Below are 16,182 nucleotides of genomic sequence, written 5' to 3'. Positions count from 1 at the left end.
TGATTTGCATTTTAATGAGGGAAATAGGTATTTGACCCCCTCTCAATCAGAAAGATTTCTGGCTCCCAGGTGTCTTTTATACAGGTAACGAGCTGAGATTAGGAGCACACTCTTAAAGGGAGTGCTCCTAATCTCAGATTGTTACCTGTATAAAAGACACCTGTCCACAGAAGCAATCAATCAATCAGATTCCATACTCTCCACCACGGCCAAGACCAAAGAGCTCTCCAAGGATGTCAGGGACAAGATTGTAGACCTACAAGACCATCGCCAAGCAGCTTGGTGAGGAGGTGACAACAGTTGGTGCGATTATTCACAAATGGAAGAAACACAAAAGAACTGTCAATCTCCCTCGGCCTGGGGCTCCATGCAAGATCTCACCTCGTGGAGTTGCAATGATCATGAGAACGGTGAGGAATCAGCCCAGAACTACACGGGAGGATCTTGTCAATGATCTCAAGGCAGCTGGGACCATAGTCACCAAGAAAACAATTGGTAACACTAAGCCGTGAAGGACTGAAATCCTGCAGCGCCCGCAAGGTCCCCCTGCTCAAGAAAGTACATATACAGGGCCGTCTGAAGTTTGCCAATGAACATCTGAATGATTCAGAGGAGAACTGGGTGAAAGTGTTGTGGTCAGATGAGACCAAAATCGAGCTCTTTGGCATCAACTCAACTCGCCGTGTTTGGAGGAGGAGGAATGCTGCCTATGACCCCAAGAACACCATCCCCACCGTCAAACATGGAGGAGGAAACATTATGCTTTGGGGGTGTTTTTCTGCTAAGGGGACAGGACAACTTCACTGCATCAAAGGGACGATGGACGAGGCCATGTACCGTCAAACCTTCCCTCAGCCAGGGCATTGAAAATGGGTTGTGGGTGGGTATTCCAGCATGACAATGATCCAAAACACACGGCCAAGGCAACAAAGGAGTGGCTCAAGAAGAAGCACATTAAGGTCCTGGAGTGGCCTAGCCAGTCTCAAGACCTTAATCCCAGAAAAAATCTTTGGAGGGAGCTGAAGGTTTGAGTTGCCAAACGTCAGCCTCAAAACATTAATGACTGAGATGTGTGCAAACCTGGTGGCCAACTACAAGAAACGTCTGACCTCTGTGATTGCCAACAAGGGTTTTGCCACCAAGTACTAAGTCATGTTTTGCAGAGGGGTCAAATACTTATTTCCCTCATTAAAATGCAAATCAATTTATAACATATTTGACATGCATTTTTCTGGATTTTGTTGTTGTTATCCTGTCTCTCACTGTTCAAATAAACCTACCATTAAAATTATAGACTGATCATGTCTTTGTCAGTGGGCAAACGTACAAAATCAGCAGGGGATCAAATACTTTTTTTCCTCACTGTATACAGTTGAAGTCGGAAGTTTACATACACCTTAGCCAAACATAACGATGGTCATTATGGCCAAACAGTTCTATTTTTGTTTCATCAGACCAGAGGACATTTCTCCAAAAAGTACGATCTTGGTCCCCATGTGCAGTTGCAAACCATAGTCTGGCTTTTTTATGGTGGTTTTGGAGCAGTGGCTTCTTCCTTGCTGAGCAACCGTTCAGGTTCTGTCGATATAGGACTTGTTTTACTGTAGATACTTTTGTACCTGTCTCCTCTAGCATCTTCACAAGGTCCTTTGCTGTTGTTCTGGGATTGATTTGCTCTTTTCGCACCAAAGTACGTTCATCTCTAGATAGCAGGAAACATCGCCTTCCTGAGTGGTAGGATGGCTGCGTGCACCCGTGGTGTTTATACTTGCGTACAATTGTTTGTACAGATGAACGTGGTTCCTTCAGCCGTTTGGAAATTGCTTTCAAGGATGAGCCAGACTTGTGGAGGTCTACTATTTTTATTAGCTGATTTCTTTTGATTTTTCCATGATGTCAAGCAAAGAGGCACTGAGTTTGAAGGTAGGTCTTGAAATACATCCAATTGACTAAAATGATGTCAATTAGCCTATCAGAAGCTTCTAAAGCCATGGCATCATTTTCTGGAATTTTCCAAGCTGTTTAAAGGCACAGTCAATTTAGTGTATGTAAACTTCTGACCCACTGGAATTGTGATACAGTAAATTATAAGTGAAATAATCTGTCTGTAAACAATTGTTGGAAAAATTTATTGTGTCATGCACAAAGTAGATGTCCTAACCGACTTGCCACAACTATAGTTTTCTAAAAAGAAATTTGTGGAGTGGTTGAAAAACGATTTTTAATGACTCCAACCTGAGTGTATGTAAACTTCCGACTTCAACTGTATATATACAGTGGTGGAAAAAAGTATTTAGTCAGCCCCAAATTGTGCAAGTTCTCCCACTTAAAAAGATGAGAGAGGCCTGTAATTTTCATCATAGGTACACGTCAACTATGACAGACAAATTGAGAATATTTTTTCCAGAAAATCACATTGTAGGATTTTTTATGAATTTATTTGCAAATTATTGTGGAAAATAAGTATTTGGTCACCTACAAACAAGCAAGATTTCTGGCTCTCACAGACCTGTAACTTCTTCTTTAAGAGGCTCCTCTGTCCTCCACTCATTACCTGTATTAATGGCACCTGTTTGAACTTGTTATCAGTATAAAAGACACCTGTCCACAACCTCAAACAGTCACACTCCAAACTCCACTATGGCCAAGACCAAAGAGCTGTCAAAGGACACCAGAAACAATATTGTAGACCAGCACCAGGCTGGGAAGACTGAATCTGCAATAGGTAAGCAGCTTGGTTTGAAGAAATCATCTGTGGGAGCAATTATTAGGAAATGGAAGACATACAAGACCAATGATAATCTCCCTCGATCTGGGGCTCCACGCAAGATCTCACCCTGTGGGGTCAAAATGATCACAAGAACGGTTAGCAAAAATCCCAGAACCACACGGGGGGACCTAGTGAATGACCTGCAGAGAGTTGGGACCAAAGTAACAAAGCCTACCATCAGTAACACACTACGCCGCCAGGGACTCAAATCCTGCAGTGCCAGACGTGTCCCCCTGCTTAAGCCAGTACATGTCCAGGCCCGTCTGAAGTATGCTAGAGTGCATTTGGATGATCCAGAAGAGGATTGGGAGAATGTCATATGGTCAGATGAAACCAAAATATAACTTTTTGGTAAAAACTCAACTCGTCATGTTTGGAGGACAAAGAATGCTGAGTTGCATCCAAAGAACACCATACCTACTGTGAAGCATGGGGGTGGAAACATCATGCTTTGGGGCTGTTTTTCTGCAAAGGGACCAGGACGACTGATCCGTGTAAAGGAAAGAATGAATGGGGCCATGTATCGTGAGATTTTGAGTGAAAACCTCCTTCCATCAGCAAGGGCATTGAAGATGAAACGTGGCTGAGTCTTTCAGCATGACAATGATCCCAAACACACCGCCCGGGCAACGAAGGAGTGGCTACATAAGAAGCATTTCAAGGTCCTGGAGTGGCCTAGCCAGTCTCCAGATCTCAACCCCATAGAAAATCTTTGGAGGGAGTTGAAAGTCCGTGTTGAACAGCGACAGCCCCAAAACATCACTGCTCTAGAGGAGATCTGCATGGAGGAATGGGCCAAAATACCAGCAACAGTGTGTGAAAACCTTGTGAAGACTTACAGAAAACGTTTGACCTGTGTCATTGCCAACAAAGGGTATATAACAAAGTATTGAGAAACTTTTGTTATTGACCAAATACTTATTTTCCACCATAATTTGCAAATAAATTCATAAAAAATCCTACAATGTGATTTTCAGGATTTTTTTCTTATTATTTTGTCTGTCATAGTTGAAGTGTACCTATGATGAAAATTACAGGCCTCTCTCATCTTTTTAAGTGGGAGAACTTGCACAATTGGTTGCTGACTAAATACTTTTTCTCAAAAAAATAAAGGGAACACTTAAACAACACAATTTAACTCCAAGTCAATCACACTTCTGTGAAATCAAACTGTCCACTTAGGAAGCAACACTGATTGACAAAAAATGTAACATGCTGTTGTGCAAATGGAATAGACAACACGTGGAAATTATAGGCAATTAGCAAGACACCCCCAATAAAGGACTGGTTTTGCAGGTGGTGACCACAGACCACTTCTCAGTTCCTATGCTTCCTGGCTTATGTTTTGGTCACTTTTGAATGCTGGCGTTGCTTTCACTCTAGTGGTAGCATGAGACGGAGTCTACAACCCACACAAGTGGCTCAGGTAGTGCAGCTCATCCAGCTCATGTGCTTACAGCCCAACACCGTGCAGGACGTTTGGCATTTGCCAGAGAACCCCAAGATTGGCAAATTTGCCACTGGCGCCCTGTGTTCTTCACAGATGAAAGCAGGTTCACACTGAGCACATGTGACAGATGTCTGGAGACGCCGTGGAGAACATTCTGCTGCCTGCAACATCCTCCAGCATGACCGGTTTGGCGGTGGGTCAGTCATGGTGTGGGGTGGCATTTATTTGGGGGGACGCACAGCCCTCCATGTGCTCGCCAGAGGTAGCCTGACTGCCATTAGGTACCGAGATGAGATCCTCAGACCTCTTGTGAGACCATATGCTGGTGCGGTTGGCCCTGGGTTCCTCCTAATGCAAGACAATGCTAGACCTCATGTGGCTGGAGTGTGTCAGCAGTTCCTGCAAGAGGAAGGCATTGATGCTATGGACTGGCCCGCCCGTTCCCCAGACCTGAATCCAATTGAGCACATCTGGGACATCATGTCTCGCTCCATCCACCAACGCCACGTTGCACCACAGACTGTCCAGGAGTTGGCGGATGCTTTAGTCCAGGTCTGGGAGGAGATCCCTCAGGAGACCATCCGCCACCTCATCAGGAGCTTGCCAGGCGTTGTAGGGAGGTCATACAGGCACGTGGAGGCCACACACACTACTGAGCCTCATTTTGACTTGTTTTAATGACATTACATCAAAGTTGGATCAGCCTGTAGTGTGGTTTTCCACTTTAATGTTGAGGGTGACTCCAAATCCAGACCTCCATGGGTTGATAAATTTGATTTCCATTGATAATTTTTGTGTGATTTTGTTGTCAGCACATTCAACTATGTAATGAAAAAAGTATTTAATAAGATTATTTCATTCATTCAGATCTAGGATGTGTTATTTTAGTGTTCCCTTAATTTTTTGGAGCAGTGTATATATTTTTTTGTGCAACATCAAAAAAAAAATACGGTTTTTACTTTGTCATTATGGGGTATTGTGTGTAGATTGATGAGCGGGGGAAAAAACTATTGAATAAATGTTAGAATAAGGCTGTAACGTAACAAAATGTGAAAGTCAAGGGGTCTGAATACTTTCTGAATGCACTGTGTGTGTGTGTGTGTGTGTGTGTGTGTGTGTGTGTGTGTGTGTGTGTGTGTGTGTGTGTGTGTGTGTGTGTGCGTGTACGTGTCAGCTTCATTTCTTCAACATGTTCATCACCAGGACCAGTCATACTATATGACATCACACCACCCCAACCAACAGATGGTCATTTTCCAGCCCATGACCCCTTTATCTCTCTCTCCTCTTTCTCCTCTCACCTGTCTGCCTCCTCTCTCTCTCTCCTCTCACCCCTGTCTCCCTCCTCCTCTCACCCCTGTCTCCCTCCTCCTCTCTCTCTCCTCATTCTCCTCTCACCCCTGTCTCCCTCCTCCTCTCTCTCTCCTCTCACCCCTGTCTCCCTCCTCCTCTCTCTCTCCTAATTCTCCTCTCACCCCTGTCACCCTCCTCCTCTCTCTCTCCTCATTCTCCTCTCACCCCTGTCTCCCTCCTCCTCTCTCTCTCCTCATTATCCTCTCACCCGTGTCTCCCCTACTCCTCTCTCTCTCCCCTCTCTCCTTTCATGCCCTCTTCATGCAGCCAGCTACCTGGCCCTCTGAGTCTCTTCCTGTTAAATCAGGCTTTCACACCCACTTGTTCTGGTTCATTAAATGGTAGATGAAGGTGTTCCTTGTGACAACACATTCTACCTGTATTTTTAAGCCTGCAGGCACCATAGTGTACCTGCTAGACTAATACAGACGCTTGACACCTGTACATGAAAGGTTATTAGACACACACTCACACTCACACACAAACACTCATATGCATGCACTGACACTTGCACACGCATACAAACACGTAACGCAGCGTACATGCACACATACACAGGCACAGGCACAGGCACACGCACACACACACACCTGATATTGTCCTCCTCCTCTGTCCTCCAGATGGCGAACTGTATTCTGGAACATCAGCTGACTTCATGGGGCGGGACTTTGCCATTTTCCGTACTCTGGGACAGCATCACCCAATCAGAACAGAGCAACACGACTCCCGCTGGCTGAACGGTGAGATGGAGATAAAGAGCATTCTCAGTTCTAATGATCTCAGTTCATTGAACTACACTTGCATGATGAGTAACTTTGCTTGAGTCTTGAAGACTTATGTTAGCTCCGCAAGCCGATGCCTTTAGCTCAGCTAGCTAAAAGTCTGTTGGCATGCAGACGAGCCGGATTAAAACCATCTTAATTTGAGACAGAAAGTGTCTCAAAGACGGAATCTAAAAACACGAACAGACAGAAGCTGTGACAGTAAGTTGTTCTCAGAGTAAGATAACAAAGGAGACATACAGAGAAGACCGTGGAGAACTATTGTTAAGTGTTAAATCCTCTGTGTGATTGACATGACTGCAGAGAGGGCGTGGTAGCAGACACAGTATGTTAAGGATTTTACTGGGGAAGACCTCACGGATTCCCTATTTCATTATTTGTTAAATTATTTCTTTTTTTGTGTAGACCCCAGGTTTGTGAGTGTCCATCTGATCCCAGAGAGTGACAACCAAGAGGATGACAAGATCTACCTGTTCTTCAGAGAGAATGCTATGGATGGGGAACACGCAGGGAAGGCTACACAAGCACGCATCGGACAGCTCTGCAAGGTGCACACACAAACACACTCGGACACCTTAGACTGAAACAGCTTCCTCTATCTCTAACAGAGTAAATGAGTGACAGCGTGTTTTCCATAATGGATGCTTTCATAACTAGGTATCTCTCTCCTCTCAGGTTATATTTAGCTGTGAGGTTTGTTGTGTTAGTGGCTCTCCTCTTACTGAGGGAAACCTGAGAGGGAGAGGTGGTTAATAAATGACACTAGCGCCAGAGAGAAAGAAAGAGAGCACATAACAATGGTGGTACTGTTAGGATAATGTCTGGTATTGGCACAGACTAGTGTCTCTTCAGCCACCATGTAGCATACACACGCACACCCTCCCCCCTCCCAGGCTGATCTCTCAGTATGTGAGAAATTTGCTCTTCTCTACTCAACACAATCCATTCATTATACAGGATGTCAGCCTTAATAGACAGTAATAAATCACTGTGAATCTGGGTGTGGATGTGTTTATTTTCTCACACTGGGAGCCTGTATTGTGTCGACGTGTCCAGAAAAACAAACACGCAAATGCAGACTAAAGTCACTTTTGTTTTGATAAAGTAATATAAGAATCTGTAAGACAGCTCCATTAAGCCGTTGTTGTCTGTTCAGGTGTCAATCATAGTTATAAAATGCAGTATTGTAGTATTGTTTTGTAGGGGGATGTAGTAAATCTTTGAGAGGTTCATTCTGGACTCTGGTATTTCCTCTATCAGAATGACTTTGGAGGCCACAGGAGTCTTGTGAATAAGTGGACCACGTTCCTGAAGGCCAGACTGGTCTGTTCTGTACCTGGACTCAACGGCATAGACACACACTTTGACGAACTTCGTGAGTGTTTAACTACTACTGTGTATGTGTTGTATTCTATGTCGTGTGTGTGTCTGTGTGGGTATGGCTGGCCATGCTTTCTACTTGGCTACCCCTCACCCGGCCACCAGCTCTGCAGCCTCCGCTGCAACTTGCCCATGCCCCCCCTGCTTCTCCTTCACCCAAATTCAGACAGCTGATGTTCTAAAAGAGCTGCAAAATCTGAACCCCTACAAATCAGCTGGGCTAGACAATCTGGACCCTTTCTTTCTAAAATTAGCTGCCGAAATTGTCGCAACCCCTATTACTAGCCTGTTCAACCTCTCATATCATCTGAGATCCCCAGAGATTGGAAAGCTGCCACGGTCATCCCTCTCTTCAAAGGGGTTGACACTCTAGATTCAAACTGTTACAGACCTATATCCATCCCGTCCTGCCTTTCGAAAGTATTTGAAAGCCAAGTTAAAAAACAGATCACCGACCATTTTGAATTCCACCGTACCTTCTCCGCTATGCAATCTGGTTTCCGAGCTGGTCATGGGTGCACCTCAGCCACGCTCAAAGTCCAAAACTATATTATAATATATATCGATAAAAGACAGTACTGTGCAGCCGTCTTCATCGACCTGGCCAAGGCTTTCGACTCTATCAATCACCGCATACTTCTTGGCAGACTAAATAGCCTTGGTTTCTCAAATGACTGCCTCACCTGGTTCACCAACTACTTCTCAGATGGAGTTCAATGTGTCAAATCGGAGGGCCTGTTGTCTGGACCTCTGGCAGTCTCTATGGAGGTGCCACAGGGTTCAATTCTCGGGCCGACTCTATTCTCTGTGTATCTCAATGATGTCGCTCTTGCTGCTGGTGACTCTCAGATCCACTTATACGCAGACGACACCATTTTGTATACATCTGGCCCTTCATTGGACACTGTGTTAACAAACCTCCAAACGAGCTTCAATGCCATACAACACTCCTTCTGTAGCCTCCAACTGCTAGTAAAACTAAATGCATGCTCTTCAATCAAACGCTGCTTGCACCCGCCCGCCCGACTAGAATCACTACTCTCGGCAGGTCTGACTTAGAATATGTGGACAACTACAAATATCTAGGTGTCTGGTTAGACCGTAAACTCTCCTTCCAGACTCACATTAAGCATCTCCAATCCAAAGTTCAATCTAAAATCGGCTTCCTATTTCGCAACAAAGCCTCCTTCACTCATGCTGCCAAACATGCCCTCGTAAAACGGACTATCCTACCGAACCTTGACTTCGGCGATGTCATTTATAAAATAGACTCCAACACTCAACTCAGCAAATTGGATGTATTCTATCACAGTGCCATCCATTTTGTCCATTTCGTCTCCCGAGTGGCGCAGTGGTCTAAGGCACTGCATCGCAGTGCTAGCTGTGCCACTAGAGATCCTGGTTCGAATCCAGGCTCTGTCGTAGCCGGCCGCGACCGGGAGACCCATTGGGCGGCGCACAATTGGCTCAGCGTCGTCCAGGGTAGGGGAGGGAATGACCGGCAGGGATGTAGCTCAGTTGGTAGAGCATGGCGTTTGCAACGCCAGGGATGTGGGTTTGATTCCCATGGGGGGCCAGTATAAAAAATTATGTATGCACTCACTAACTGTAAGTCGCTCTGGATAAGAGCGTCTGCTAAATGACTAAAATGTAAATGTAAATGTAAAATGTCACCAAAGCCCCATATACTACCCACCATTGTGACCTGTACGCTCTCGTTGGCTGGACCTCACTACATATTTGTCGCCAAACCCACTGGCTCCAGGTCATCTATAAATCACTGCTAGGCAAATCCCTGCCTTACCTGAGCTCATTGGTCACCATAGCAACACCCACCCGTAGTATGCGCTCCAGCAGGTACAGTTGAAGTCAGAAGATTACATACACTTAGGTTGGAGTCAATAAAACTTGTCTTTCAACCACGCCACAAATTTCTTGTTAACAAACTATAGTTTTGGCAAGTCGGTTAGGACATCTACCTTGTGCATGACACAAGTAATTTTTCCAACAATTGTTTACAGACAGATTATTTCACATATAATTCACTTCCAGTGGGTCAGAAGTTTACATACATTAAGTTGACTGTGCCTTTAAAGAGCTTGGAAAATTCCAGAAAATGATGCCATGGCTTTTGAAGCTTCTGATAGGCTAATTGACATCATTTGAGTCAATTGGAGGTGTACCGGTGGATGTATATCAAGGCCTACCTTCAAACTCAGTGCCTCTTTGCATGACATCATGGGAAAATCAAAAGAAATCAGCCTTGATCTAAAAAAAAATAATATTGTAGACCTCCACAAGTCTGGTTCATCCTTGGGAGCAATTCCCAAACGCCTGAAGGTACCACGTTCATCTGTACAAACAATAGCCATGTTCTGTCTCCTACAGATAAACGTACTTTGGTGCAAAAAGTGCAAATGAATCCCAGAACAACAGCAAAGGACCTTGTGAAGATGCTGGAGGAAACAGGTACAAAAGTATCTATATCCTCAGTAAAACGAGTCCTATATTGACATAACCTGAAAGGCCGCTCAGCAAGGAAGAAGCCACTGCTCCAAAACAGCCTAAAAAAAGCCAGACTACGGTTTGCAACGGCACATGGGGACAAGATCGTACTTTTTGGAGCAATGTCCTCTGGTCTGATGAAACAAAAATAGAACTGATTGGCCATATTGACCATCGGTATGTTTGAAGGAAAAAGGGGGTACTTGCAAGCCGAAGATCACCATCCCAACCGTGAAGCACGGGGGTGGCAGCATAATGCTGTGGGGGTGCTTTGTTGCAGGAGGGACTGGTGCACTTCACAAAATAGATGGCATCATGAGGAAGGAAACTTATATGGATATATTGAAGCAACATCTCAAGACATCAGTCAGGAAGTTAAAGCTTGGTAGTAAATGGGTCTTCCAAATGGACAATGACCCCAAGCATACCCCAAGCAAGTTGTGGCAAAATGGCTTAAGGACAACAAAATCAAGGTATTGGAGTGGCCATTACAAAGCCCTGACCTCAATCCTATATAACATTTGTGGGCAGAACTGAAAAAGTATGTGCGAGCAAGGAGGCCTATGAACCTGACTCAGTTACACCAGCTCTGTCAGGAGGAATGGGCCAAAATTCACCCAACTTATTGTGGAAGCTTGTTGAAGGCTACACGAAACGTTTGACCTAAGTTAAACAATTTAAAGACAATGCTACCAAATACTAATTGAGTGTATGTAAACATCTGACCCACTGGGAATGTGATGAAAGAAATAAAAGCTTAAATAAATCATTCTCTCTACTATTATTCTGACATTTCACATTCTTAAAATAAAGTGGTGAGCCTAACTGACCTAAGACAGGGAATTTTTACTAGGACTAAATGTCAGGAATTGTGAAAAACTTAGTTTAAATGTATTTGGCTAAGGTGTGTGTAAACTTCAGATTTCAACTGTATATCTCACTAGTCATCCCCAAAGCCAACACCTCCTTTGGCCGCCATTCCTTCCAGTTCTCTGCTGACAATGACTGGAACGAACTGCAAAAATCTCTGAAGCTGGAGACTCTTATCTCCCTCACTAACTTTAAGCATCAGTTGTCAGAGCAGTTTACCGATCACTGCACCTGTACACAGCCCATCTGTAATTAGCCCACCCATCTACCTAATCCCCATATTGTTGTCTTCTGCACATCTATCACTCCAGTGACCTCCATAACTTACTACATTTGCACACACTGTATATAGATTTTCTGTTGTGTTATTGACTCTACGTTTTGTTTATTCCATATGTACCTCTGTGTTGTTGTTTTTTTTATCGCACTGCTTTGCTTTATCTTGGCCAGGTCGCAGTTGTAAATGAGAACTTGTTCTCAACTGGCTTACCTGGTTAAATAAAGGTGATATAAAAAAAAGAAAAAAAAAGAGGGGCTGTGGTGTGTGTGGATATGTTTTGGGGAAACAAAATCATCTACTGTATATGTTTAATGCTACTGTATTGTGTTTTGTTCTCGAGGCTAACACTTCAAGATTGTTTTTGTTCTCAGAGGATGTGGTTCTGATGAGCTCTAAGGATCCCAAGAACCCCATTATCTATGCAGTGTTCACTACATCCAGGTACGTACACCTGTCACTCACCTGTTTAAACTCCCATTGGAGGTGTATGGATCCTGACGAAGATTTTTGCATAAGATGTGTGTATCTAACTGATGAACCTCTATCTCTCTCGCTACCTCAGTAACATCTTCAAGGGTTCAGCAGTGTGTCTGTACAGCATGGCAGACATCAGAAGGGTTTTTCTCGGTCCCTATGCCCACAGAGACGGCCCTAACTACCAGTGGGTTCCTTTCCAGGGACGGGTACCATACCCACGGCCCGGAACGGTAAGGGCATGACGGGGTTTGTGGGTGGGGGAGGGGGAGGGGCACACTTTACTTGAAGGGGCTATACATAAAGCATTTACAACACTTTTATAAGTACAGTATTGCAAACTAGTGGATGAAATTGGACATGAAAGTAAGTATCCACATTGTAATGGGTATATATGAATCCACAGTGCCCCAGCAAGACGTTCGGTGGATTTGATTCGACAAAGGACTTGCCTGATGATGTCATAACATTTGCGAGAGGTCACCCGGCGATGTTTAACCCCGTCTACCCCATCAACAACCGACCAATCATAGTCAAGACGGACACAGACTACCAGTTCACACAGATAGTGGTGGACAGAGTGGAGGCTGAGGACGGACAGTATGACGTCATGTTCATAGGCACAGGTACACACATACACATACACACAATTGCTCGCACGCACACGTAAACACATGCACACACACACACACACACACACACACACACACACACACACAGTAATGTAATGTGTGTATGTTGTCTATGTGTTGTAGATATGGGTACAGTGCTGAAGGTGGTGTCCATCCCCAGAGGGTCCTGGCATGACCTGGAGGAGGTTCTACTGGAGGAGATGACTGTGTTCAGGGTAGGTTACACCTACTGATATAGTATACAGGACAAGACAACTACAGCTACATGTACAGTACATTAGCACATACTTATTACTCATACAGCTAAGGTATGATGATAACCAAAACATATGGTTTAACACAATATGGGTTTGTAACATTTTTCATGTGTTTTCTCCCAGGAACAAACTGCTATTACAGCGATGGAACTCTCTACGAAGCAGGTAGCTAATGCTGATCATATTCCTCATGACATTAGCAGGACAGAAAAGGATGTCATATCTATGGGAAAACAAACAAGGCAGTCCTACATTGCAGAACCATGGCCTTAGTTAAGCTACAAATCAAATGTTATTTGTCACATGCTTCGTAAACAACAGGTGTACAGATCCAGCCTCTAAATAGTAATACATAATCTTTCTGACATACAGAGTCAGCTACATTCAAACGTAATGAAGTAGTAGTGTTTCTCACTAGTAGTCAGCTTTCATCAACACCAACTAGTGTTCAACACGCTAACTCGCACACTGAGCTGCAAAAGAGAGGGACACTACCATAGAAGAACTGAATGAAATCTATGCTATTCACAGAATTGCATTGTATTCCTAATACAGACTTGATTTGTCCTGTCAATGTCATGGGTGACACACCTAGCCTGAGGGCTGTATAGGGACAAAAGATACACTCTTTATAAGATGTTAACACGATGCTGACTGTCTAAGACAGATGTCTATTGTTAGGATGTCAACCAACTGGTCCCTAATATGTAGGAAGGAAGAAAACTCTATTAGTGTGCTATAGAAGGTGCCATACACCAATAATAATATGATGTGGTCTTTCTTTTACTGTGAAACACTACGGGGCTCTGAGAAAATTTAGAAACCACTATGCATAACATATAAATAATGCATCAATTTGATCAGGTATTTAGAATATTTCCTCTCTGTTTCCACAGCAACAGTTGTACCTCGGCTCAGAGCTGGGTGTATCCCAGATGCCTTTGCATCGCTGTGAGGTGTACGGGAAGGCCTGTGCTGAGTGCTGTCTGGCTAGAGACCCTTACTGTGCCTGGGATGGGACAGAGTGCTCACGATACTTTCCCATGGCAAAGAGGTATGCTCACACGCACACACACTCATTGCATAGTGAACGTTCAAGCATTGTTATTCTCATTCAAAGACTGCACATAATGGGTACATTATTAAGTAGAGAAAATCTGATCAGAGGGATTGTTCATATCCAGAGATTATATACAGTATGTCGGCTAGGTGTTTCTGTAGAGGTGGGTCTGATAATGAATAGAGCAGGCCTTGTGTTGGAGCCAGAAAGCCCTGAAGGTAGCCAGGTCACATTTCTCACTCAAACACAGAAAAATAACCTGAACTTTGTTTACTGGCAATGAGAACCAATGTCAGTCATACCTGCAGGCAGAATGTCTGGGTGAATGCAGGGTGAAATAAAGTGTTAAAGGTTCTAGCTGTGTATAGGAGGAGGGTGTGTGTGTGTGTGTGTGTGTGTGTGTGTGTGCCTCCCACCCACTCATAAAGTCTCCACTGGGTTATTGATTTGAGCTCTAGCCTGAAGGTCTCATATTTCTACATCTTTTAGACTCTGAATACTCTCATACTCTCTGAGAAAACAGCCCTGTAGTGAAGAGATTTTCTGTGAGAGAAGACACTTCGTCTTTCTCAATGAATAAATCTCTGTTTTGTTTCTCACTCTGGATATTCCATTGTTTATTCCGTCATTATCCTTGGCTGAGTATCCTTGGCTGAGGGTGACTGTGTGAGTCAGGCTGTGTAGCATAGTTAGAGTGAGTGATTGATTGATTAGGTCTGAATTCCTCAGTCTCAGCCACCCTGTAATTATAACTAAGTATGTGGTCTACAGTGGTATGAAGCTCACTGGTGTTAGTTTATCAGCCCGGCTCACAACCACCAGCACAGCACATCCAAAATCACAAACATGCACGTGCACACTCACAAACTGACTGTTGACATGTGTGTTTTTGCAGGAGGACAAGGAGACAGGACATCAGGAATGGAGACCCTTTAACCCAGTGTTCAGATCTGCAGCATCATGGTATGTATTCACAAATAAACCTCATCATGCAGTATTCCTCTCTTCCCTTCACATTATAATGGTGCTGAGTTCATGTAGTGTTCACACTATTATTTGTGTGTGTGTCCCTGTAGATAACCTGAATGGGCAGCCCACGGTGCTGGATAAGAAAGTGTATGGAGTGGAGAACAGCAGTACGTTCCTGGAGTGTAGCGCCAAGTCCCAGAGAGCACTCACCTACTGGCAGTACCAACAAGCCAACGACGACAGGAGACAAGACGTATGAAACCTGCTTTCACAAATCCTTAGACATACTGTAGAACTCCAGATAGCGTTTAAATCATGATTTCCATAAATTAGTGAAATACTGATCCAGCACATCATACATATTTCTGTATTACTATAGATACTAGATCCTGTACTGTGACTAAGTAAACAATACTAAAAATAATGGATATGAAATGTAGTGCTGTTTATCTTAGTATGTAAAGTAAAACCAAGTCAAGTGAAGTAATCATTGTATTATTCCTCTCTGTGCAGATCAAAGCAGATGATCGTTTTGTACGTACGGAGCTGGGCCTGCTGATCCGCACGTTGGACAAGAAGGATTCGGGGACGTATGTGTGCCAGGCAGTAGAACACGGCTTCATGCAGATGCTCCTAAAGGTCACCCTGGAAGTCATCGACACTGAACGCCTCGACGATCTCATTCACCGTGATGACGAAGAAGCCGCACACACCGCTACCACACACACCACCGCCCGGGACACACCCACAGCCCGGGAACCGCACAATCAGAAGCTTTGGTACCGTGATTTCCTGTCGTTAGTGAACCACCCGACCCTGAACAGCGTGGATGAGTTCTGTGAGCAAGTGTGGAAGAGGGAGAGGAAGCAGAGGAGGCAGAAAGCAAACCTAGCCCAACAGGTCCAGCAACATCCGCTACACCAGCAGCAGCAACAGCAGCAGCAGCAGGGCCTCGTGCACGCTCACACCCACGTGCACACCCACGGCCTGGCGGCCAAGTGGAAACACCTGCAGGAGAGGCAAAAGGGCCGCAACCGCCGGACCCACGAACTGGAGAGAGCCCCCCGCAGCGTCTGACCTCTCACCCACTGAATCCCATGACCCTCCAACCCTCAACCCACGTACCCTGTCCTCGTCCATGAACACCCTCCGAACATCCTCCCCTGCCTCCTCTGCCCCATACAGAGATAAAGACTCATTCCACACAGACTTTGTACAGAAAATCTCAACTGGAAACAAAGGCAATATCCCACCCTGGTCGGTGTGTGTAGGCTGCGTGGGCACCCATGTTTACACAGGGACACAGGATGTTACAGGACACCAGATGATACAGTACTATTATATTACATTATCTCAGCTGGCCTCTGTGGCCCCAGCACCATGGAGGGACAGTGTCAACC

General features: G+C 44.6%; 1 protein-coding gene across 1 annotated transcript in view; it reads left to right on the top strand.

Moving 5' to 3' along the window:
* LOC311136886 (semaphorin-3ab-like) overlaps positions 1-15,859 on the top strand; it is a gene marked incomplete at both ends in the record, with an annotated part of 52,295 nt that extends 36,436 nt beyond the window's left edge. Inside the window, 12 exons of the mRNA XM_084171200.1 lie at positions 6,194-6,313; positions 6,761-6,903; positions 7,616-7,730; positions 11,762-11,831; positions 11,953-12,097; positions 12,271-12,490; positions 12,620-12,711; positions 12,877-12,918; positions 13,650-13,807; positions 14,709-14,776; positions 14,890-15,035; positions 15,296-15,859. Of these exons, the coding sequence (XP_084027326.1) occupies positions 6,194-6,313; positions 6,761-6,903; positions 7,616-7,730; positions 11,762-11,831; positions 11,953-12,097; positions 12,271-12,490; positions 12,620-12,711; positions 12,877-12,918; positions 13,650-13,807; positions 14,709-14,776; positions 14,890-15,035; positions 15,296-15,859 (1,883 nt within the window). The remainder of the gene's footprint in view (positions 1-6,193; positions 6,314-6,760; positions 6,904-7,615; positions 7,731-11,761; positions 11,832-11,952; positions 12,098-12,270; positions 12,491-12,619; positions 12,712-12,876; positions 12,919-13,649; positions 13,808-14,708; positions 14,777-14,889; positions 15,036-15,295) is intronic.
* Between the last annotated feature and the right edge of the window lie 323 nt (positions 15,860-16,182).

Source organism: Coregonus lavaretus, assembly GCF_964263955.1.
Source record: "Coregonus lavaretus genome assembly, chromosome: 11".
Lineage (NCBI taxonomy): Eukaryota > Metazoa > Chordata > Actinopteri > Salmoniformes > Salmonidae > Coregonus > Coregonus lavaretus.
Note: the sequence above shows the minus strand (reverse complement) of the source record. Positions and strands in the feature narration are given on the sequence as shown.